General features: G+C 37.9%; 4 protein-coding genes, 1 non-coding gene and 1 pseudogene across 9 annotated transcripts; all 6 read left to right on the top strand.

The window, feature by feature from the left end:
- Positions 1-1,075: 1,075 nt before the first annotated feature.
- TRNAD-GUC lies at positions 1,076-1,147 on the top strand. Its single transcript has one exon. It is a non-coding gene; the product is annotated as a tRNA-Asp (tRNA).
- Positions 1,148-1,703: 556 nt separating this feature from the next.
- Positions 1,704-9,787, top strand: LOC125477677. Of its 5 annotated transcripts, XM_048585075.1 has the most exons (17): positions 1,707-1,997; positions 2,218-2,325; positions 2,446-2,580; positions 3,101-3,649; positions 3,938-4,067; positions 4,184-4,482; positions 4,757-4,880; positions 4,998-5,315; positions 5,393-5,890; positions 6,121-6,609; positions 6,718-7,112; positions 7,196-7,281; positions 7,367-7,585; positions 8,005-8,133; positions 8,461-8,799; positions 9,176-9,291; positions 9,595-9,787. In XM_048585075.1, exons 1-17 carry the CDS (start codon positions 1,863-1,865, stop codon positions 9,705-9,707), a joined length of 4,182 nt encoding a protein of 1,393 aa, XP_048441032.1. In that variant the 5' UTR covers positions 1,707-1,862; the 3' UTR covers positions 9,708-9,787. The 5 variants fall into 5 exon arrangements, with proteins under 5 accessions (XP_048441034.1, XP_048441032.1, XP_048441031.1 ...); XM_048585074.1 differs by having other exon boundaries at positions 6,121-7,112; XM_048585076.1 differs by having other exon boundaries at positions 1,708-1,997; positions 6,235-7,112.
- Positions 9,788-9,960: 173 nt separating this feature from the next.
- Positions 9,961-12,778, top strand: LOC125477679 (annotated as a pseudogene).
- Positions 12,779-12,914: 136 nt separating this feature from the next.
- Positions 12,915-15,206, top strand: LOC125477678 (probable UDP-arabinopyranose mutase 1). The gene is made up of 4 exons (XM_048585080.1): positions 12,915-13,357; positions 13,757-14,007; positions 14,106-14,274; positions 14,678-15,206. The coding sequence occupies exons 1-4, from the start codon at positions 13,022-13,024 to the stop codon at positions 15,017-15,019; spliced, it is 1,098 nt and encodes a 365-aa protein (XP_048441037.1). The 5' UTR covers positions 12,915-13,021; the 3' UTR covers positions 15,020-15,206.
- Positions 15,207-15,349: 143 nt separating this feature from the next.
- LOC103947268 (cytochrome b5) lies at positions 15,350-17,273 on the top strand. The gene is given in 4 exon segments (XM_048585081.1): positions 15,350-15,720; positions 15,722-15,749; positions 16,591-16,657; positions 16,785-17,273. Coding segments are annotated over 4 exon segments (393 nt in total). The 5' UTR covers positions 15,350-15,673; the 3' UTR covers positions 17,036-17,273.
- A 3,683-nt stretch (positions 17,274-20,956) lies between these two features.
- On the top strand, positions 20,957-22,589 carry LOC125477571 (peptidyl-prolyl cis-trans isomerase E-like). Its single transcript, XM_048584805.1, has 2 exons — positions 20,957-21,358; positions 22,146-22,589. The coding sequence occupies exons 1-2, from the start codon at positions 21,055-21,057 to the stop codon at positions 22,358-22,360; spliced, it is 519 nt and encodes a 172-aa protein (XP_048440762.1). The 5' UTR covers positions 20,957-21,054; the 3' UTR covers positions 22,361-22,589.
- The last annotated feature ends 1,047 nt before the right edge of the window (positions 22,590-23,636 follow it).

The raw sequence follows: 23,636 nt of genomic DNA, 5'->3' as shown, positions 1-23,636 counted from the left end.
TTCTGGCTTGCCATTAACCATATATGATGAAAACGAGGCCCAACAACCTACTTATAAAAGTAATAATATATCCGTGTTTATTAATTAACTATCAGTTTTTACATGTACGAGCTGATTTATGTGAGTCAATCGAAATGGTAAGGAAATCTATGTTAACTAAACTTTCCTCATACTATACACAATACAACCTAAATTAAGCATGAGTGATCAATAAATTATCCAAACTAAGCAACTCACAAAGGATTAAAGTGGCCATCAGCAATTTCTTAACCTGGCACATACCTAGTACGACGACAATGGGCAATTACTTGAGCCAAGGACAATTTGTTTTTTTTTCTTTCTTTCTTTTTTCATCGCTTTTTATCAATTGAAAAATAGTAGTATATGGCGATATACACCTTCCTACCATGTCCAATATCTTTATCTTCATGGTCGTGGCCTTTTCTTTTTGTCAGAAGGTAGAGAATATTTATATAATAAAGTCCAAACAAACAAATTACATCGTACGTAGCCTTAGAAATGACGGACAAACTACATGTTTGTGGCCTGTTGGTGTAGAAGAGACTTGGCTCAGTATATCATGTAAAACTAAAGGATTTAGAGTAAATTTCGAAATACTTTGTGATTCTACACGAGTAATATTGACAAGAAAACAAGATGCAATGCAACATTAAAAAATCAAAACAAAACACAGGAAATACCTTAAAAAACCAAAACAAAACGATTTATATGTCAAACTCGCATCCAAGCAAGTTGAGCGTTAGTCATCTCACCTATAATTAAGTAGACACAAATACTAGAGACTTTAGCATCAGTGAATTTGAGTTCGTTCACCAAAATAAGTGGTTAAGAGTGTTGGAAGTTACTAAATTTATCTACTAGATTTGGCGTTCGCAATTTGGTAGATTTGGTTTGTTTTTCATAGTTTTGATTAAGATTTCCATTATATATGTTCCTTTATTTATTATTTTTCAAATTTATTGTAGGATTCCGATCGTTTGTACTTATGGAGAGAATGGGAGCTTTTCGTTCCAATTAGATTAATTAAAAAGACGAATTACACTTCATCAACAATGTCGTTGTAGTATAGTGGTAAGTATTCCCGCCTGTCACGCGGGTGACCCGGGTTCGATCCCCGGCAACGGCGCTTCCTTTTTTATATTCGGCCTCGACTTTTATGAACTTTCTCTTCCTGTCGGTCACCCACCAATCAAATGGTTCTTCTAAACAGGCTTTTCTCGTTTTCAACCCATTGGCCAATCACATTGCAGGGTCACATATCAAAATACAAATTCAGGTGGTTTAAAATTTTAATTACGGCTAACTACCCTCAAATATGTAGTGATTTTCAAAATGTGTCATATGGGCTTTAGTTGTTTCACATTGCACAACAAGATTTTATTATTGTATGAATTACATTTTTTATTTATTTGATCGTTAAATTCTTAAATTAATGAGTTTTTAATTAATTTAGTACAAATATGACCTACATGCTAACCCATTTACGGATTTCACTTTCATCAGATCATCAATTTAATGAATATTCAAATAATTTCTTAGAAAAATATGAATTGATACAATTTAAATTCATTCCCTTTCTTCGAGGAGCAGGTTGTTGAATAGTTAAAGAAAGGTCTGGGATATTTCCTATTTCCGAAACTTTATGGCCCAATTTGAAAAATATCTCAAACCTAGAAGGTATGAAATGTAATTATCTCTTTTAATTTCTTCAATCTCAAAAGGCCCTCTCGTTTTCGTTCCCGCCACAAACACCTCCTCCTCCCTCTCTTTCTCTGAAAAATATAAATTAAATATTTTGCCGCTAATTTACTGTCGCCTTTTCGAAAGCTCAGACCTAAAACATGACGAAGTCTCCGAAAGTCCCCGGAGAAACAAAACCCAGTGGAGCGGCGGAGAAGCCAGACGATCTCGAAATCACATCCATCGGCTCCCTCTACACCGGACCTTGGGACAAGAAGTACTGGAGCTCCTCCCGGGTTCGATTTTCGTCTTTCCCTCCTCTTAATTTCGAAAATCTAGAGTTTAGGTTAGGGTTTGTAAGATTTGATTGATTGATTTAAATTAGGATGAGTAATTAGTTTAGTGATAAAGTATTATAAGACTATTAAGTTGGTGCTTATTTTCAGTATAATCCTAATTTTAACATGAATTCATGCTGTCTTTGAAATTTTGTTGAATTGTGTTGAAATTTTGTAGGGGAAAGATCGGTATCCGTATCCGGTTGGGTATCAGGCGGTTCGAGCTCACAATGGGAGCACATATAAGACGGAGATTCAAGAAGGTCCTAAAGGACCTTTATTTTCGGTTTGTAGCCAAACCCCTGCAGCTTTTGATTGTTTAATGATATCTTAATGACATTCAGTTTTTTCGGTTGCATATTTTGATTTTATGCTTGAATGGAAAGGTAATTTTTTAAATGTGCAGATTATTTGTGCTGATGGACAATCCTGTTCTGGGCAAACCCCAGATATGGCATGGGAGAAATTTCAGAAGACATTTTTTCCCCGGTTGAAGATTTGGCACGGGAAGAGGTTTTCGTGCAAGATTGATGGTGTGGAGGTAGAATTTGATTCCTTTTTCGTTTGTAGTTTACTTCGGAATTGCTTTTATTGTAAGCAATTGGGTTTTGTTGTTACTTTTTTCTGTGGACACTCCTAGCAAGAAAGAAAAATGTCTAAGTTAATTACCATGAAAAACATAAATGTCCTTAGCAACGTTAAGATTTTGGTTCATCTGAAACACATTCACTAGTGACACAGTAAACTATGCTATGTGACAACTTATTGTGTTAGTCATCTTCTACATGTTCAGTTAATTTCAACTCATGACTCAACTCTCCATAAACTAGTCCTTCTGATATAGGTTATTTTATTGTTGATCTCGTCCATTGGAATGGCGCCTTTTCTGAATCTGATCAACCTTTATGCAGGATGATACTTATTATTTAACCATTTTGTCTGCTAGAGTAGCATAGGATTTCCTTTCCATTTTACTTCATTCTTCACATGTTTGCTGAAATAAATCAAACAGAAAATGATAGTAACTCAGAGGATTGATTTTTTTTGCGTTTTAAATGCAGTTTTTTGGCTTCAAAAATCCATTTGTCCAGAGGTTACTTCGGGAGATGGCAGCAAATGTTAATGGAACAGCAGAAAGGAGTTTGTTACCTTTGAGCTTCTGTAACAGGGCCTCTGGAACAGATGTCGATAATCATTCCCCAGAGCCATGTTCATTCGTGGCAACACCACGAATCACAGGGAAGAGAAGTAGGAGACGTGAACTTGTAAATTCGAAGTCATTCAGTTCGGCTAGCATTAGAAGAAGCAGACCTGAATATCTGGCATCTGTAGCTGAGGCTTCAAAAGGGAAGAAGAGATATCATAATAATGGGAAGAATGCTGTGAATGAAGATGACATTTGTAAATATCTGAAGGTATTGCCACCATTACCTGCTCATCAAGAAGAGAGTGAGTTTTCAGCCAAAGATAGTTTGCCATTAGATTTTGCTGGCGTCTCCAATCATATCAGGAAGGATGCTGTTCATAAAGACACAAGGCTTTTTACAAGTTCTGGAAATTGTAAATCTACTGGGCTAGCTTGCAACTTGTCTGCAAATGAAGATAAACGTGTGAGCACATTTTCCGTTCTTATTATCTTCCCCCCAAACCCCAAACGAAGCTGAAAATACTTCACTATTTTATTGGTTCCCTTTTGATTCGTATATTTTTGTAGATGCTTGAAAACACAAGTTTTCACATCTGCCCAAGTATTTATTTGCTTACATCACTGCTTACTTCAAACTAGGCTTCTCTATGCTTGTTTAGAAAAGATGTCCATCGTCATCAATTTTGCTTGTGTCAGACTCACAGTTCTGTTGTGAATTTCTGTTGATTGAGACATTCTCAACTTCTTACAGCTTGATAGGTCTCAAGATGCGGATCCAATGGAACTAGAAGACAAAAATGTAGATGCTACAGTGCCAAAAGATTCTGAAGGTCTTACTGATGTTGGCCTTTATGCTCCAGATACCCTTGATTTAACACAGGGTAATCTTAACTCTCAATTTGTTTCATACTCTGTAGTTCCACTGTGATCACCGCAGCTTGTGGCTTCAAGTAATGGTAATGGATCATCATCTTTCATTTTTGTCGTCTTAATGCAGATAAGACTTCTGATTCTGCTCCAACCATCCAGGATAGAAGTGCCTTGAAGGTGGTCATTCCTGAAGGGTTGCTGACAGAATCACATCCAAAAGTCTCGCCACCATTAGTGCATTTAGTACCTGCTCATCACGAAGAGAGTGACTTTTCAGCCAAAGATAGTTTACCACTGGATTCTGTTTGCTTCTCCAATCATCTCAGGAAGGATTCTGCCCATGAAGAAGCCATGCTTTTGGATTGTTCTGGAAGTTGTAAATCTACTGTGTTAGCCAGCAACTTGCCTGTAGATGAAGGAAAACCTGTGAGCTCATTTCCCTTTTTATTCATCTTCCCTCAAAACCCCATAGGAAGCTGAAAACACTTCACTATTTTGTTGATTCCAGTTTGATTCACATATCCGTGGAAACCTTTTGAAAACACACATTCTCACATATCTTTAAATATTTGTTCACATCACTGTGCTTAGTCCAAACTAGGCTTCTCTAAGCTTGTTCAGAAAAGTTGTCCATTTGTCCTCAGTTTTGCTTATGTTATGGTTCTGTAGTCGGTTTTCTGTTGAATGACATACTCTACAGCATGACAGGTATCAAGATTTCGACCTGATGGCACCAGAAGATAAAAATATGGATTCTACAATACCAAAAGATTCCGAAGCTCTTACTGATCTTTGTGCTCCTGATACCTTAGATTTTACACAGGGTAATCATTAAATATCCGCTTGTTTCATAGTATGCCATTCCATTGTGGGCACCCCAGATGGTGGCTTCAAGTATTGGTAATTGATAATCTATTCCACTATTTTGGCATTAACTGCAGATAATATTTCTGAATCTGCTTCAACTATCCAGGATAGAAGTGCCTTGAATGTGGTCATTTCTGAAGGTTTGGTGACTGAATCACACCCAGAACAAGAAACAGACGCTTCTAAACCAAATGCAAGTTCTGAAATTAATGATTTTGATTCAGTTGGACAAGAAATGGCCAAGTCAATGATGGCATTTCTTCTTCCACAAGCTATTCCTTTCCTGAAGAAGGGTTCGAGAAAGGAAAAGGGTACTGTTAGCCCTTCAGAAATTCTGCGTTGTATGGTGAAATCTCAAGAGGAAATTAATGAAACCAGTGCTCCATCCCCTGGTACTTTATTGAACGTTATTATTTTTACACTCGGCCCTTTTATAGTTGGTTGATTATTCTTTTCTTTATACTTGTAGGTGTAATGCTTGCTGCAACTAAAGATGCTGAGGAAGAAGGGATGTATATCCTAAATAGCGATCTTGGTTCAATTGTTCCAATAAGGTCTATTGTTCCTGACAGTTTAGAGGGTGATCAATATGGTGACCGTGTAGTCAACCACATGATATGTTCCTCTGATAAGGCTGAAGCTGATGAAGATACTTCTGATGATGCATGCCTTCTCAACAGTTATGGGCAAGTTGTTTCTGTTAATAAGCATAACAAATCATTAGATAATCATCTTGAGATCAATGGAAGCAAATATATCTTTCCCTATAAGGATGTATGCATGGATTCTACTGGGAGGCTTGAGGAATGTGACACATACATATCTGGGTCTATACCAGTTTGTACATCTCCTCATAACAGAGTCGTTTCTGAAGAAATCAGGGATGAATTTGCTAATAGGGATGGATGCTCACTCGGTGTTATCCAATCTAAGCAAAGCAATGAAACTTCAGTTAATCTCCCTGAAGGTAATTTTTTTACACCAATTGTTTCAGTTAAATTTTATTTTGGTTCCCAAATTCTGGGATATGTCTATCTAAAGTACTCATTTTCAGTCTAGTTGTTGAGATGAAGCACCTTCTATTTCTACTGGCCTTGTAAGTTAGATAAAATGACATGACATTTTAGTTTCTTCGCCTTGTGAGTTGTGACAATTTGTTACAATTTCTTGACTCTGGTACTTTTTTTCTATTATCAGGTTATGAACAAATTAGTGATCCGAACTCCATATTTTTTTTTTCCAACTCTATGTGCACTGTTTCTTATGAAATTCTAGCTAACTCAAGTACTGATTCTGGTTATTCAACGATAGATGTAATTGATGATAACCAAAGAGGCATGTTGAATTCTTCAAAAACATCAGAGAATGAAAATGCTGATAAGAGAACTGTTGCAGAAATTGGAAATGAGTCGTTTACTAAAGTTTCAAACTTAGTATATACCAGGAGGAAAGTTCACAAAGGAAATTACAGTGCTCCGTTCTCAGAGAGTATAGTATGCAGAAATAATGGTGATATTTATGTGCCTGAATCATACCCTTCCACAGAGACTTTGCTTGCGTTGGAGACTTTGCAAATGGGTTCTTCTGATGACACTTCAAATAAGAGAGATTCATTCTGTGCTGAAGCCAAGATTGGGGTACATTCCAGTTGTTTGAATGCAGAGAAACCTTCCACAATATCTCAAGGTCCCATAAACAGTAGTGTTCCTGCTGCATTACAAGATCAAGCATTATTTGTTGCCTCTGGAGAAAAAGATACTTCGTACTCACTTGATTTGCCTGTTTCACGTGTAGAAAACCATGTTGACAAGGATGTGGTTGAACACGAGAACCTCCTCAAGTTAAACAACTCTGAAACATCTCAGAAACAGGGGATGAGCATCATTCATGATCACAATAGTATTCCACATCATTCAGACTCGAAGTCTCACAGTATGGAATTTAATAACGAACTAGCGGGCAATCTTGAGTTTGTGGGATGTTATTCCCATCAAAGTCCTGTTTTGTCAGCATTGTTGAGTGCAAAGGGGACTGAAACTTACGTTTGTGTTTTATGTGGCCATCTGGTTGACAAGGACGGAAGCCTATTCATCTACAAGATACAAATTGAGGGACCATGTGTTGGATGCCCTTCTTTTGTTGGTCACACATCCGTAACATGGCCCATGCGAAAAGACTACTTTGGTAAAGTAAGTTCTTGTATTCATTTGACTTGGTAGACTTGTTTGCTTTATTATCAATTTTTTTGACATATGTGTTTACTCTTTGCCAGATTTCTTTGGAAAGATCCAGTTTGCAATTCACTCCAGATGGGCGATGTCTTGTTTTACTTGACAGCATTAAAACACCTTACTGCAGGTTAACCATCTATGCAGATTTTTAAAAAGTAATGTCGTAAATTAGGATTAAAGTTACTAATAAGGATTCCTTTAAATATTCTTAGGCAGGGGAGTATCGATTGTTCATGCTTCACATGTACATCAAACTGCTCAGAGGAGAATACAGTGAAGATTGTGGAAGTAAAACTCGGTTATGTTTCAGTGGTGGCAAGATTGAAAGCAGTAGACAGTTTAGAATGTATATTGGTTTGTAAACCCAACAATATTGTTGCTGTTGGAGAAAGTGGGAGACTGCATCTGTGGGTTATGAACTCAATGTGGAGGTGAGTATCTAAAACCTTTCTTTCAACAACTCTAATACAAGTGTGGGTGTCAAGCTTTATAAGTGTTATTTTCAATAGAGTGGGAGTATTGTGTCAAAAGTCCAGGTATTTGATTGCTGGTGCAGATTTTGTACTAGATTTACCTTTAATACATCAACCACTAGTTCAGTGGGGAAACGTGGCACTTGCTATAAGCCTATAACCTTACGCAATTGTCTATTTGTAAGTCGTGCCATGTGCACACTTTGTGTTCTGAGATATTTTTCCCCTTTTTTCCTAGCCAATCGATTAAATCTGATGGTGCACCACAAATTGCGTTACTGATTTTCATGTTTGCCGACAATCATTTGCTGTTTCGAGTTGTTTCCATATCTTGTGTTAAACAAATTTTAATGGGGCTTCAAATTCCTTGTTTGCAGTGCACAGATAGAGAATTATGTTCTGCCAGCTGAAGATTGCATCTCCCCTGGAATAGTGGAGTTGAAGGGAATTCCAAATTGTACTCATATAGTTGTTGGCCATAATGGTTGTGGTGAATTCAGTCTATGGTATGCCTTCCTTAAACTACTGAGGAGGCCTACAGCACATAAGTAGTCTTCTTTCATAAAGTAAAATATCACTGGTTCACTGTTATGTGGAATCATATAGGCTTGATCCTAATTGTGTTACCTGATCTGGATTATTTAGATAAAAAGTTTCCAGCCATTAGTTCTGTTGTCTTATTCTATCAGCTTCCAGTTCGCCTGTTATATGAATTTTGTGTATAATAGGTTATATGTTTGTTATTGACCTAATTTAATATGAAAATTTTGGGCAATCAATTTCATTCTATGTAAAATTGATTAGTAGTAACATGCAACGGCATTTTCTTTCAGGGATATTTCTAAACGCATCCTTGTGTCAACGTTCTCTGCATCAAGCACTTCAGTCTGTCAATTCATTCCTGTCAGTTTGTTTACTCGGCAAATACAGTGCCCTGTTTCCGGCTACTCTGATATAGAAGAACACCTCAAGCAAATGATGCCTGCCACATGTGATGGCCAATTTTCCTTGGAGGGGGAAGACCTTGCTGTCTGGCTTCTTGTCTCATCATCTTCTGATTTTGATAGTCAAGACTATATGTCCGGTGATTGTGACTTAAACCCAGTGGGAAGGTGGAGGCTTGCTCTAATGGTGAAAAATACGATGATCTTCGGAAGTACATTGGATCCAAGGTGTGTTGACCTTTTCGTGCACTGGAATGGAATTCTTCAACTATTTTTCGGGGCATTGAACTTTATGAAATTGAGATCAGTTATTGCCAATAACTAATCGACTGATTTCATATTAATCTGGTATTTTCTATGCTATTTCAGTTCAGTTATTGGTCTTAGAACACGTAGAGTAGAAATTTCTGCTTTTTTCGAGGAAAGTCTCAAGGATTAGACATTGGTAAAGATAAACTTGAAATGCCTGTCTACAGGTGTTTCTCTGATGATTAGAATGTATTGCTGATTATTGGACATTACTATTTTTAAACAATGAGAGGGTACAAACCTTTCCAGAATTGAGAATTCAGCTGTTTTATTAACTTTTAAACTCTCTGTACAGAGCTGCTGTTGTTGGTGCATCGGCTGGTCAAGGGATCTGTGGTACTAGTGATGGACTTGTGTATATGTGGGAGTTATCAACAGGAACTAAACTTGGCGATATGCATCATTTTAATGGTATGCATCCGCGATTACCATCTTAAAGAATAATGTTAGAAAGCAGAAGTTGTCGAACTATGAACCCTACAATAATTGGTTCTAGAAACAGCCTTTCATTCATGGTAGATTTCGTTAGTGAAACATGCATCAGTATATGACTTACATTTGCTGTGCTTTTGCTTCTGGTTGATTGCTTCATTCTGCCTCAGATTCCTAATATTTGATAGATGATAGTCATGGTTCAGACGAAACTGATGAATCATTTTGCTTATTTTTTTGTTGAACTGATGGTTTTTACACTATGTTTTGTGATGGTATCAGGTGGCAGTGTTTCTTGTATTGCTACCGATGACTCGAGGTCGGGTGCTGTGGCCGTAGCTTGTGACAACCAATTGCTGGTTTATATGCACTCTGAAAAACAATCTGTAAACTAACAAGCAAACAAGTAAGCTTTTTGTGATCTTACACTTGATGCATGAAAGTAGTCCATATATGTATCAGCGTATCTTACACTTGTCACGGAAAAAAATTGTGGGGGGCAACAATTTCTGCATTATATCAGCCTATCTTTGTCGGGCACTCTCAAGTTTTTCGAAACCCTAGCCGGAGCATGATCATCGTAATCCATGGGAACATTTTTGTGAAGATGATTAGCCGGAACATGATCGTTGGCGTCGGCTAATTCATCAAGGGTCGGCAAAGAATGAATCAGCAAGACCACTTCAAAGCAAAAGCCACCCTATATGTAATTAAAATCCTATAAGAAAAAGAAAAACACTTAAAGTCCGACCTGGTCGGAAACCTTTTAATCCAACAGAAAAAATATAATCTCTGCCTCTATCACACAGAAACCCTAGACTTCCCTTAACAGATAAATGACTATGACAGAGAACGGCAGTGCAGGCGGTGTTGAAGTTAACAACAACGGTTGTGATAAGGAAGAGGAGGAGCTCTCAGTTCTCAGAGGTGGGCCGATATACGTCCCCAATCTGGTAGGTCGCCTCACCAGCGTCCCTTTGTTTCAGTCTTCCATTATCTAAGAAATCCAGGATTTAGAGGCCGAAGTATCTTCACATTCGTCCCAGGTTTCTGACAAAGATATTTGGGTGGACGAGCTTAAAATCTTCACCGATAAGGAGTTGGTGGACATGGCTATCAAGGTAGCGTTTGAGGACGATGAACAAGAAGGGAGAGCAAAAGATTCTGAGACATCAAGCCATACAACTTGTGAAAAGAAATCCAAGAAGAGAAAACGAGGAAAATATTATAACCAAGCTCTGGACGAAACTTATATTGCAAAGGTGGGGCGTATAAAAAGAATCAAATAGAAGCAAGACGAAGACAAAGCAGCCGTGAGACGCTGAATTCATTCAATTCAAACCCCAATTCGAATATCCATGCAGATCACGCCGCTACGTCCTCTAGGGCAGTTTATGATAAGATGAAAACCCTAAGATATGCAAGTTCAACTGTGAAGATAAAAATGTCAGCCAGCATTCAGGATTACTCCATGCCTGTGCACTATCCAGAAGTTGTTCTTTCAATTGGGGTTTACCATAACGTGCGAAAACGGATGAAGATCCGAGAGTTGTTGGTTCTTAGACAGCAAACTTTAACCGAACTGAGGGATAAGATCTGCTGCTCAACAGACAATGCGATGCAGAAGGCCGGTCAACATGATCCTTCGGGACACTTCCTTATCGAAGACACATTTTGCAACGATCTTAGGGATCCATTCGCAGTAGATTACAGCGAACCTGTACTCTGTTGGCTTAGAAACTCGAATGACGAGGCTTTCAGAAAATGGAAATGCCTTGTAACCGGAATGTCACAAAAGAACTGTAAACGGTGTCACGAGCTCTGAATTGCCAAGTTTCAGAACCCTTGACATGCACAGGACTTGGTTTTGTGACTTAAAATTCCGACTCGGCGTTGAATATCTCTACTGTCACCAGGGAGATTGCAGACATAGAATTGTAATTAGAGACATGAGATTGCTTCATCCGCAAGACATACGAAACGAGGCAGCTTATCCATTGCTCTTATTTCAGTTGAAGTCGGTTGCACGAAAATGTAATGCTTGTGAAGTATTTAGAGCGACGAGGGTGACGGCCGACGACAAGTGGGCTCGTGAGAACCCGTCTTCTGCGATGACTGCTATTACCGTGTTCACTATAAGGATGGTCATCTGTTGTATGATGACTTTTCTGTGTCTGATTATCAGCATGATTAATAAGGATTGTTGATAATCTTAATCTTAAACAAAAACCCATTAATTGGGATCGTTGATAGGGTAATGTTATCCATACATCCATCCCAACTTTCAGTCGTTAGATTGAATGAATTGAAGAAGATCAATGACAAAAAATTAACAAGAGTGTGTGCGAGGTAAAAAATGTGTGTGAATAGCACAATCCTAGTCGATAATCTTGCTCTTAGACATACTGATTACTCAATAAACACAATGGAACTGTTATTAGCACTTTAAAAATCTCGTTGTGCACACACAAATGTATTTTTCTTTTAAATATAGAAAGTTTGAAGTGCATAATGAAAATTTGGAAATGCCTAACAAGTTTCTGAAACAAAAACTTGCCACAATGAAAATGAAAGACACGTGTATGAACAAAATGTTGGTGATATGAAAATGAGAGATTGTCGATGCCTTCTCAAGTATGAATCAGATATCCAATTGCTTGCATTAGAAGAATATCCCAGTGAAAAATTTGTTGATAGAGTTGGTCTAGATTGGTGAGACATTTCACCCGAGAAAATTCCAACTGCTGCCTTCAGTAGGATTCTGGGCCATGTCTCAGTCCTTCTTAAATATAAATTGGATATCCAATTGCTTCGATTTAAATTATTTGAAAGATGTCTTTTTTTTTTGGTAAAAATTTAAAAGATGTCTTATATATATATATATTAAATTTATCATTTTAAAAAAAAAAAAAAAAAAAAAAAAAGAAGACAATCAAACCGATTTCTTGATTCAGTGGGCTCCCATCCAAGTAATTATGCAAGGAAGAGGATCTTCTTCAGATTTACTTTATAAGGATTCACACATTCTATCTGTTCATCGTACGGTAAGTTTTCGTCAGATACTATTTGTGTTTAATTTTAAATAAACAAAGATAAATAATTTCTGATTGCACGATACACAATGAATCGCTAAGAGGGATCCCCACAGAATGGATCCGGATGGGATCCAATTCCATTATGCAAGGCATGTGAAAAAAAATATTATTATTATTAGTATTTTTACCCAAAAAAAAAATTATAAAGGAGCAAGTCCGATTAAGCATCATAGTTAAAAATAGGGAACCTTAACGAAAGCTTTTGGTACTGTTCATCTTAACGAAAAACCATATTTTTATACTAACAAGTCAACTATGATATTATTCAATTTACCATTTATTTTATCTTTATCATTAAAATTTAAAATTTTCAAATCATTTTCTTTAACTTTTTTTTTTATTTTTTAATATGGATCACACTGGAAGCCCACTACAAATGGACTAGTCCAGTTCGGATTCTGCAACTTACAGAACTTATTAAATTGACCAAATTACCCTTCCACGCACAATCGACGTGACCTTTCCGTCCACCTATACCATACATAAACAGTCAAAAGAGTCAAAGACAAATCCCGCTTTCCTCGTAACGTCGTAAGTCGAACCCGATTCTTTCTTAATATCTGCGTTTCTTCTGTAACAGTAGTACGTCTCTGCTCCGCCACCAAGAGCCAGCAATGGCTGGAGGAGCTGCTTTCTCCGACGCAAAACCGACGCCGATCCTGAAAGACGAGCTCGACATCGTGATCCCGACGATTCGAAACCTGGACTTCTTGGAGATGTGGCGGCCGTACTTCGAGCCCTACCACCTGATCATCGTCCAGGACGGCGATCCGTCGCGGACCGTCAGGGTCCCTGACGGATTTGACTACGAGCTCTTCAATCGCAACGATATTAATCGAATTCTGGGTCCCAAGGCCTCCTGCATTTCCTTCAAGGACTCTGCTTGTCGCTGCTTTGGGTACTTGGTCTCGAAGAAGAAGTACATTTTTACCATTGACGACGATTGCTTTGTAAGAATTAACATCCCTCTCTCTCCCTCTCACTCTCTAAAAAAATGAGATTTTAGATTCAACCGGATGGATCTTGAAGTTTTTTAGGAAATGGGGTTCGGGGTTTTTATGCGTTTTGTCAATTTTTGTCAAATTTTGGATTTCCGAGTGAAGAAATTGCGATGGTTTTTTTTTTATTTTTTTATTGGGATTGTGGAGTTTACACCATATAACTTAAGCATTTTGGTTTTGATCTGGGTTTTTTGTGTTTTATGGAAACAAATTTTTGATGTGTTATGTAATTTCACGTTCGTCCAATTTGTGTTTATCTGTTGGTATGAATTATACGTAACGTTGTTCGTGTTACTGCGAAAAATTTCGAAATCTCGCGTTTGTTGAAATCTGTATCTTTGTATGCAGGTTGCGAAAGACCCATCTGGGAAAGAGATCAATGCACTTGAACAACATATAAAGAACCTGTTAAATCCATCAACTCCTCTATTTTTCAATACTTTATATGATCCGTACAGAGAAGGTGCAGACTTTGTACGCGGATATCCTTTTAGCCTCCGTGAGGGTGTTCCAACCGCAGTTTCTCATGGCCTCTGGCTCAACATCCCGGACTATGATGCTCCCACCCAGCTTGCCAAGCCTCTGGAAAGAAACACTAGGTATAATGAATGATCCTAAATAACACAAAACTGTACTAATAACCACTGGAAAGCCCTTTTTTCGTATTTGTGTTCATTTCTTGGTAAAATATTTTCAGGTTTGTTGATGCAGTTCTGACAATACCCAAGGGAACTCTATTTCCTATGTGTGGTATGAACTTGGCTTTCAACCGTCAACTGATTGGACCGGCAATGTACTTCGGACTCATGGGTGATGGTCAGCCAATTGGAAGATATGATGATATGTGGGCTGGCTGGTGCATGAAGGTAATTTGAATTGCTTATTTAGTTCTTTATCTTTAACCCTCTTTCTTCTTTATCTTTTTGTACTTGCATACTTTTTCTAGGTGAATTTAGCACTTCAATCGTGACATTGAATTGGATTGTTGTTCGTAAGGTTAAACTTTCTTGTCGTTAGGATTATTAGGAAAGGGATCAACGTCGGATTTGTATGTTGTCGAGAATGAATTAAGATAACTTTGTATGAAATTCAAATATCCGTTTGATAACTTACAGACTTCGAGATGATAACCTGAGAAGTGTATTGCAATAGTTTCTCTAGCTCTTGACGAATAGCTCCTACCTTTCTAGGTGCACTCTCTGTTTGAATCTATTGCTTGTCAATTTACTCTGATGTCGGAGAAAGTTTATCACATCTATATGCTTGTAGGTTATATGTGATCATTTAGGATATGGAGTCAAGACTGGTCTACCCTACATATGGCACAGCAAAGCCAGCAATCCATTTGTCAACCTCAAAAAGGAGTACAATGGTATCTTCTGGCAAGAAGAGCTGATCCCTTTCTTCCAATCTGCAGTCCTTACAAAAGAATGCACTACTGTTCAGCAATGCTACCTTGAACTCTCGAAGCAAGTCAAGGCTAAGCTTGGCAAGATCGACCCATACTTCCTCAAGCTGGCAGATGCCATGGTTACTTGGGTAGAAGCTTGGGACGAACTTAACGGATCTGGAGTAAACTCTTCGAAGCTAACCAACGACCCGGAAAAGTAGACGTTGATCAACAGTAATTTAAAGTTGTGGTGCTACCTATCCTAATATTTTGTTGTTGCATTTGAAGTTTGGATGGAAGATGGTTAATTGTCTCACAAACTAAAAGGTTAAGCTACAAAACATGTAGCTGTGTTCCTTTTGCTTGTAATGGCATTCCCAAGTAGAAATGTGATTGAAGTTTGTTTAACGCACGTGTGAGTTAGGTCAATTCATCCAGTCTCTTGCACTCGAGTTCAGACCTCATCCTTGTAAATTAGTGTAATATGGCCCGGCTCATAGCATGGATCACGATTCATGCATCGTGCACCTCTTGGTCTATGTTATGAGCCGATTTATTGTAAAATTTTCGAAAAGGCCCTACCCGATAAGAATTCTAATAAAATCTTTACAAGAAGATGCGTTAGGTAAGAAGAATAAACATACTATTTGATTATAAGTTGGTTTCTTTGTTAAATACAGAGTTTTGGCTCAGCCGAAATAGTTAGAAAGTCAAGCAACCTCCTCCGCACGCAACCTATTATTGTACCGAAAACCTCTACCACCATACAAGTCCTCCCGAATAAGATTCAACCAACAGAGAGAGAATATCTGGTATAGGTTGAAGAAACGAGCAGCAACGAGAATCTCTGAAGTTGGTTGAGCGAACACAGAAAGATGCCGACGTTGACGAAGCTGTATTCAATGCAAGAAGCGTCACAGCACAAACTGCTGGGTCGTCATCGATGGCAAGGTATTTCTTGAGTTTCTTCAAAAGAAACACTTTGAATATTCCAACTTTTAGGGTTGTTTGTGTTCAGGACGATTCAGTGTGTCCTTAATCTATAGGTCATAAACAAGGTCAAAGAACTGAGACTTTGGAATACTACCTGCAAAATCCATGTTCTATTTTCATCGATAGTTTACTTTTTACTGCTGTAATTTCTCTGCGTTTCTCTGTTTCTGGGTCAAGCTTCCTCCTCTTCACTCATAAATTTTTACCTATAGATAGTACAGTTTGGTTGGATTGGATTGTCATCAGGAGTGATCTGTCATGTGTGGTTTTGCTATTCATAATCTTGTTTAAATTACAGATGAGTAGTCTTGTGGTATAAGTAATTGATTGCGATTCGCAACTCTTGCTGTATTCTGTCTAAAGTGTAACTGGCTTTTGTACCCAACAATTGGCCTAAAGAACTCTCTTTCCATCAAACGAACCGGTGACTGGTTTAAGCATATGTCGTGTTTTATTCATGATGCTTGCAGCCTTTACTGTGCTTGTGGCATTTATGAATTAATATTCATGTGAGTTTTATCTGTCAAATTTGGTATGCATCTCGGCGTCTTTTTTCTCCTAAATATCGGATATATTGAGCATGCAGAATGAGGACAGCCCCATCACTGCTGGAGGTTTTTCATCCTCCAAATGGTGTCTTGATCTGTTTTGAAGTGATCAATTTGATTGTCGATGCCATAACGAATTTTGAACTTAATTTTTCGTTGCTGGTTTGATTTCTCTGTTTTGTTATGATTTGGAGAACTAAAATTTGAAATCAATCTGAATGATCTGATCATAGTGCATTGGTTAATCCCAGGTGTATGATGTGTCAACCTATTTGGACGACCACCCTGGTGGAGACGACATACTCCTGGCTGCAACTGGTGCATTTCTAAGCTTCCTTTCTCAATTGTTCGAACATTTTGTTTCAGTTCAGATAATCATTTTAAACAACAATGTAGATACAAACACAAATTTGTAATCTGACGTGTTGAGATTCGATTTCATTAGGACGAGATGCCACTGAAGATTTTGAAGAAGCTGGGCACAGCAAAACTGCCAGGGAGGAAATGAAAGCCTTATGCATTGGAGAACTTGACACCACTTCCTCGGATGTTCCAGAGCTAGAGATTTTCTCCGAGAATCAGCCACCCGGCTATCCCAAGAAGCTTGCCAATTTGACAAAGCGATACTGGATTGTTCCAGCGGCTGTTGTTGGCATCTCCGTGGTTATTGGAGTCTTGTACTTGCGCAAGAAGTGATCATCCAATACAATTTTGCCCTTGTCATACAACTCGAAGGGAAAGTTCATCACAATTTTGAATGGGAGGCGAGACAAAGCCAACAATGCTCCTCGCTTTGTGAGAGTCAGGGAAATATCTTTTCAAAATTGTATTGAGGAATATGCATATGCATATCGTGATTGAAATATTTTAATGTATGGATTTCAAATATGAAATTTATTATATGGAGATTGTATGTCATTGAGGTTAGGGGAAATCCATGACTTGTTTGTTTGTGAGTCTCCATTGTTTTCAGGAAAATTATAGTAAACGTCTTGATTAACCCCTTTTTAAAACCAAATTTATCCACCGCGCTGTGGCGAGTCAAAAATCCTTTGAGTACACTGGGCACTAAAACACGCCGAATTCGGAATGTAATTTTTACGGCTAGCTACTGTTCACATGTTACTATTCACACGCTCATAAATCCTAAACCATATGGGCCTTTGCTGCCTCTGTGCGCCTTGGGCGTTCCAAGGGCATGAGTATGGGTTGCAGCTAGTGCCTGAGCTCATTGGGTTTAGGTTACTGTTGCATCAACCTGTGTCTAAACCATCAATTTTATTTATTTTATGTTTTTTTTATTAAGATTTTCTTTTTTCCCTTACCATAACACCAAATTATCATCTTCATGTTCTATAAAATGCGTTTTCAGTGAAAATTTTCTTATAATCCATGTCAAAGACACTCGAAAAAAAGATATAAATATAAATAAAGTAAGGTAGGAAGAAAGAAAAAATTCAATGGAAAAAAGAAAAAGCAATAAATAAAATAGAAAATTAAACGATCGGTACTTACTTACCGATTTTAAAGAGAATTTGTCGCTAATTATGTAGCGCCCCACATTCATATAAATTGCAAGCGTGGGAGCGATTGTAATTAGTACGAGTCGCTATTATCATACTGATCCCTCATTTTCAAAATTTTATTTCTTTATTTCTTTATTTTTTTTAAGATTTTATCGTTAACTTTTTGTTTTGGCATGCATGGAACCAGTCTCGTTTTACATGCGCAGGGCTGGCCTCGATTTGTGCCAAGTATCCTGCCTTATTTTTTGTGCACGGAGCTCGCCTCGTTTTGCGTGTCAGAGGCCTACTCCATTTCCTTAAGAGAAGCCTACCTTCTTTTGCATGCCATGGGTCGTCTCATTCTGTGCGAGCTGAGTTTGCCTCGTTTTTTGTGCATCTAGCCCGCTTAACAGCCATGTTTTTTTGTACATTTTTGTTAATTTTTATTTTATTTATTTTCCCATTACAACAAACTATCATATTCATGTGTTTCAAAAATCTATTTTTCCGTGTGTGGAACCCGACTCGTTTTCTGAGCACCTAGGAGTTTGCATTGTTCTACGTGCACAAAGTTCGGCTCGTCATATGTGCTTGGGTTTGCCTCATTCTGGAAGTGTGGTGTCGGCATCGTTTTACATGATAGAAGCCCACCCCTTTTAGCGTCCATAGAGCCCGCGTTGTTTCGGCATGCACGGAGCCATCCTCGTTTTTCGTGCATGGAGCTCACCTCGTTTTGTGTGACATATCCTGCCTCATTTTTCATGCACGGAGCTCGCCTCGTTTTGCATGCCAGAAGCCCACCCTGTTTTTTGTGAGCAGAGCTCGCCTTGTTTTACGGGCCATGGTTCGCCTCGTTCTGCGGGAGCTGAGTTCGATTCGTTTTGCGTGCGTTGAGCCTACCTAACCCTTTTTTTTTATATGCAAATTTTTGATTTTCGCAAAATATTTTTCCTAAGCATTAATTTAAACTTTTTAAGGAATTTGTGAGCAGTTTTATGGTTTATTAAGCAATAAATGTATATTTAGTTGAATATTTTAGCCGAAAACTAAAAAAATATGGTTGTGAGGCTCTACACTCAAGAATCTCAACGGAAAGTCTCACCTCAATTTTCAAAACTTCATAGTGAGGCAAAGGTGAAAATAAATAGATTGAACGGTGATTTATGTACGAATTTGCAAAATCGACTGAAAACTGTGAGTGTTAATCCATGTTTTTTGTGAAAAATGAAATTTTTTTTATTTTCTCAAAATATTTTCCGTTAGCATTAAGGAAATCTTTATAATGTATTTGGAAGCGAATTTACGATTTATTCAGCAACAAGTGTATATTTAGTAGAATATTTAAGCCGAAAAGTAAAAAAATAAGAAAAAATATATAGATGTTAAAATGTATATTTAGTGTACAATAGATTTTGCACGGTAAAATATATTTTAAAGAATATGAATATGATAGTTTATTGTAATGGTAAGAGAAATAAAAGAAAAATTAACTAAAGTGTACAAAAATGGATGAAATTCTTGGGGGTGCCAAAAAGTCACATGTGCTTCAAAATATATTTTTTCCAGACGTGGAGCCCAACTCGTTTTTTGAGCACCCAAGAGTTCACCTCGTTTTGCCTGCGAGGGGTCCGGCTCGTCATATGTACCTTGGTTCGCCTCATTCTGCATGTGAACACCCTGCATCGTTTTTGAGTTGGAGGTGAAAATAAATTCGTACTTAAATCGTCGTTCAATCTATTATTTTCACCTTGGCTTTTCTTGAAGTTTAAAAATTAACGTATGATTTTCCGTGGGTATTCTTTAGGGTGGAACCCATTTTTGACAATGTTTTGGACAGTCTTCCTTAACGCTCATTGAAATATTTCACAAAAAATAAAAAATTTGCATTTTACACAAAAGATGTGACAGTATTTGAATGAAGTTAGAACACGCTAAACCGTTTAGCAAAGTTGCCATTTTGAACTCTTAACCCACAAGATTTAAACCTTAAACCTTTCATTTATAAGTAAATAAAAATAACACTAGACAATAAATAAAAAAACCACTAAACCTTTCATTTGTATACATATTTTATCATACTTATTGGACAGACAACAAAGATGAAGGGATTATTATTATTTTTGCTCAGCTATCTCGATAGATGGAGAGAGTTTTCAATGTGTTGCAAATATATTGGCTATTTTCTCCCAGCCAGTTGCGATCCCAGGACAAATTGTATTCGAACATAACTCAAATCCAACAACGCACCAGGGAACCGGCGACAGATATCTCCAAAATAAATATTTACTAGAATTATTGAGAATAATGACTGGAGGGCATTTTCTGAAAAAAAATGAAGTTTTCATTTCTTGTTGGAATTCTTAACGTAAATTGGGAATTTTGGTAAGACATTATAACCGCGCGGTTGATAAAGTCACCCCCATAAGAAGTATGAAATTATTTATGTTATGGTCTCAACGACTTCAAAATGGTCTCATATGGTGTGGGAGCTATTCTAGCTACAACTTCATTGAAATTTCAAAAACCACACAAGATTTTGTTTCAGCGCTAGATATTGAAAATGTCATGTAACTCAAGTGGTTAAGAGTATTTCACATGAGCTCGAAGTCTTGTATTTGAATCACCCTCCCAGTATCGCTTATATTAAAAGAATACAAAGACACGTAACTCAAGTAATAGCGATACACATCTCGTATTTTATCAACTATGAAAGAAATACACTAAAATGTTCTTTATCGCATGTCTATTGTTCATTAGATGACAAGAGTATATATTTTGAATGAAGTTAAATATGAACATGAAAAAAAGTTTAAAAAAGGAAAACAAAGGTATTTTAGAATACCTCATATTTTCAATATTCAAATTCAAATAATCATTTGTGAGCTGCTAGAGAATCCTGAGAGTCTCCATAGCATTACCCACCTCCAAAACCCTATCTATCTTTAGTCTATCTGCCAGTTTCGATCCCAAGACCTATTGGATTCGAACAGTTCTCAAACCCAACAAATGTACAAGGGAACCGGCGACAAAAATCTACAAAGAATTACACTAAACCATAACAAAAATATTGGGCCTAAAGCCCATAACGGCACATTCATATAGAGGCGGCCCACAGAAGAAACAAGAAAGAAAGGAGGGAGAGTGGTGAAATCCAAAATCTCAAATCTGCAGAGTTACCGGAAAATTTTCTGAAATGCGAAGATTTGGGGAATGGCGCAGCAAGCAGTGCAGAAGAACACGATGTACGTCGGAGGACTGGCGGAGGAGGTGAACGAGTCGATACTCCACGCCGCGTTCATACCCTTTGGGGACATCAAGGACGTAAAGACGCCGCTGGATCAAGCCACCCAGAAGCTCCGCTCTTTTGGGTTCGTCACGTTTTTGGAGAGAGAGGACTCCGCCGCCGCCATGGACAACATGGACGGCGCCGAGCTGTACGGCCGAGTCCTCACCGTCAATTACGCCCTACCTGAGAAAATCAAGGGCGGTGAACAGGGTTGGGCCGCCCAGCCCAGTAAGTCCTCTTCCCCTTTACTCCTTATCTCTTACATTGTTGGTAATTGTGTGCGGATTTGACTGTTCGCTTGATTTGTTTAGATGGGTTTGGTTGATTAATTAATTATCTGGGTTGGCTGGGATGTTTTGATCCTTGGGTTTTGGTGTGTTTTGGGTTAGGGTTTGTAATTGATTTTTTATTTTCTTTTGTATTAATTTGTCTCTTAGTACTACGATCTGTTAGTATTCTTATTCGTTTAGAAGTCAAAGGTTTTAAGTTTGAATCTCGTGAATGACATATTCGATATTAAATTAGACTGTTCAAAATACAATTAAATTATGAAAAAGCATATGCCTTTAAATGTTGCATAGTTCCTTAAATGCGTTAAGTACTTTTAGAGTTCAAAAATATTTTTTATTAAAAGTGCTTTCAGTTATATTAAAAGGATTTCTAAACGAGCCATAAGTAATTAGCCGAACTTTGGGGGTTTAGGGTTTTAAGATTCAATCGGGCTTGTAGTCAATTGTCAGTGAATAGAAGAGGAATACCTTATCTACGAGGGAAATCCACTGCTTACTGGTTTTAGGGTTTCGTTAGTAAAGGAATTTGCACATTAATTTGCTATAAGTAAATTTGGTTATGATTACAAAAATTTAGCAACAGGAGAATGCAAGAAAAGTTCATATTTGAGCAAAAGGTTTTACTTTCGATGGTAATGTACATTGCTTGAAATTTGAGGCATGCTTTAACTATGTTTCGTTTTTTATTTTTTATTTTTTTATTTTTTATTTTTTTGTTATGACAGTTTGGGCAGATGCAGACACATGGTTTGAGAGACAGCAACAAGAAGAGGAAATGCAACGTATTCTGGCGGAGAACAAGGCCGCCATGCAGGCTGCGGAAGAGTTGCACCGGAAAAAATTGACGCAAGAACGAGAAGGGGAAAAAGAAGAGGAGATCGAGATGAAGGATGACCCCATGGCGAGGGCTGAAGCAGAGGTTTTGAAACAGAATCACTAGTGTTCTACCACTTCCAATTGAAAATTATGTGAGGAGTATGCAGTTTTGTTCTATCAAATCCTTGTAAACTTGTCAAGCTCTCTTGTAAAACTTTGCTAAACGAAACGAAACAGATACCCGATTCTTAATCTCGTATAGACGGGCATGCTCCGATGTAATAGGGCTCATCTTCCTCTCCTTGAAAGTATGAAACCGAGCAGGATTAATGAATATCTATCTAGTTCGGATACTCGATTTCTGCATCTCTCGACTACACGAACTTACACTTGGTTGCTCAAGAGCGTTCTATTAGAGAAATGATATCCGTACACCCCTTAACACTTCAACTAACTCAACGACTGAAGATTAATGCACTAGTAAACACGAAACTGATTACCATGCCAACATTAAGTTCAAAGAAAGACTAAACATAGATGAATTGAAAAGTTACGAACAACGCATAAACTAACCATGAAACAAATTATCTAGTGCAGGAGGATTTCGAAATTCATGTTCTGACGAGTAATGAAAACTACGTGATCACCTCTTGTTTCAGTATTGCACATTTATCATCAAGCTCCTCGTCAAACTATTCACCTTGATCAAACGGAAAAAGGGACTCGAGTCAGAAACTATGGCCTCTATTTGCGGCGGACAACAGGCCGTGGAGGCAAGATTGACTCCACAAACTTTACGCTTCTAATAGTCTTTGCAGAAGGTGCCATCGAACGTAAAGAGGGATACAAGTCAACAGTTGAGGCCTCTATTTGTCGACAACGAGGGGTGTCGAACAATAAACAATTCTTGACACTAGGGAATGGAGGCAACAAGGTCCCGAAATTTTCTGGACGAACAAAAACCTCAGCAGATGCAGCATCACCAAAACACAATCTTACTTCTTTGGAGCAGTCAAAATTTGCAAGAAAATCTCAGTCCAAGAAAGTTTGTGGATGGCGAATGGGATGAAGGGCCGGGTTCTTCATCGTTCCAAAAAAGAGTGATCATAGCCATAAATACCTGAGGAGCATTGGTAGAAATTACATGGGGCTTCAAATAACCCGAAAACAAATACCGTCGAGATTTGGAGGATCAATTGTGGCCTTCAGAATAAGTTGGTGGCCTAATCCAGATAATCTCAAGACCTTTAGGTGCTGAGTAGAGATGTTGATGTATTTCAACTTGTGGCATTTATCCATCAACAAAATCTCATGGATGGAAATGTCTGACCAACGTCACATATTCCAGATTTATAGCTTTCACAACTTGAACCCTACGAGCCTTGCAGTGCATAAGTTGC

This window comes from the organism of the source record quoted next, unplaced genomic scaffold (assembly GCF_019419815.1).
Source record: "Pyrus x bretschneideri cultivar Hongxiangsu unplaced genomic scaffold, Pyrus_bretschneideri_v1 Contig22, whole genome shotgun sequence".
In the NCBI taxonomy this organism is placed as follows: domain Eukaryota; kingdom Viridiplantae; phylum Streptophyta; class Magnoliopsida; order Rosales; family Rosaceae; genus Pyrus; species Pyrus x bretschneideri.
Note: the sequence above shows the minus strand (reverse complement) of the source record. Positions and strands in the feature narration are given on the sequence as shown.

What these genes read in the sequence shown, in the direction of transcription:
- LOC125477678 (XM_048585080.1), top strand. Translation starts at nt 13,022, where the DNA reads ATGGCTGGAGGAGCTGCTTTCTCCGACGCAAAACCGACGCCGATCCTG. An exon ending in CCATTGACGACGATTGCTTT is followed by an intron (nt 13,358 to 13,756) that starts GTAAGAATTAAC and finishes CTTTGTATGCAG; the next exon opens with GTTGCGAAAGACCCATCTGG. An exon ending in GGGCTGGCTGGTGCATGAAG is followed by an intron (nt 14,275 to 14,677) that starts GTAATTTGAATT and finishes ATATGCTTGTAG; the next exon opens with GTTATATGTGATCATTTAGG.
- LOC125477677 (XM_048585074.1), top strand. Translation starts at nt 1,863, where the DNA reads ATGACGAAGTCTCCGAAAGTCCCCGGAGAAACAAAACCCAGTGGAGCG. An exon ending in GCAAGATTGATGGTGTGGAG is followed by an intron (nt 2,581 to 3,100) that starts GTAGAATTTGAT and finishes TTTTAAATGCAG; the next exon opens with TTTTTTGGCTTCAAAAATCC. An exon ending in GGAAGTACATTGGATCCAAG is followed by an intron (nt 8,800 to 9,175) that starts GTGTGTTGACCT and finishes CTCTCTGTACAG; the next exon opens with AGCTGCTGTTGTTGGTGCAT.
- LOC125477571 (XM_048584805.1), top strand. Translation starts at nt 21,055, where the DNA reads ATGGCGCAGCAAGCAGTGCAGAAGAACACGATGTACGTCGGAGGACTG. An exon ending in GGGTTGGGCCGCCCAGCCCA is followed by an intron (nt 21,359 to 22,145) that starts GTAAGTCCTCTT and finishes TTGTTATGACAG; the next exon opens with TTTGGGCAGATGCAGACACA.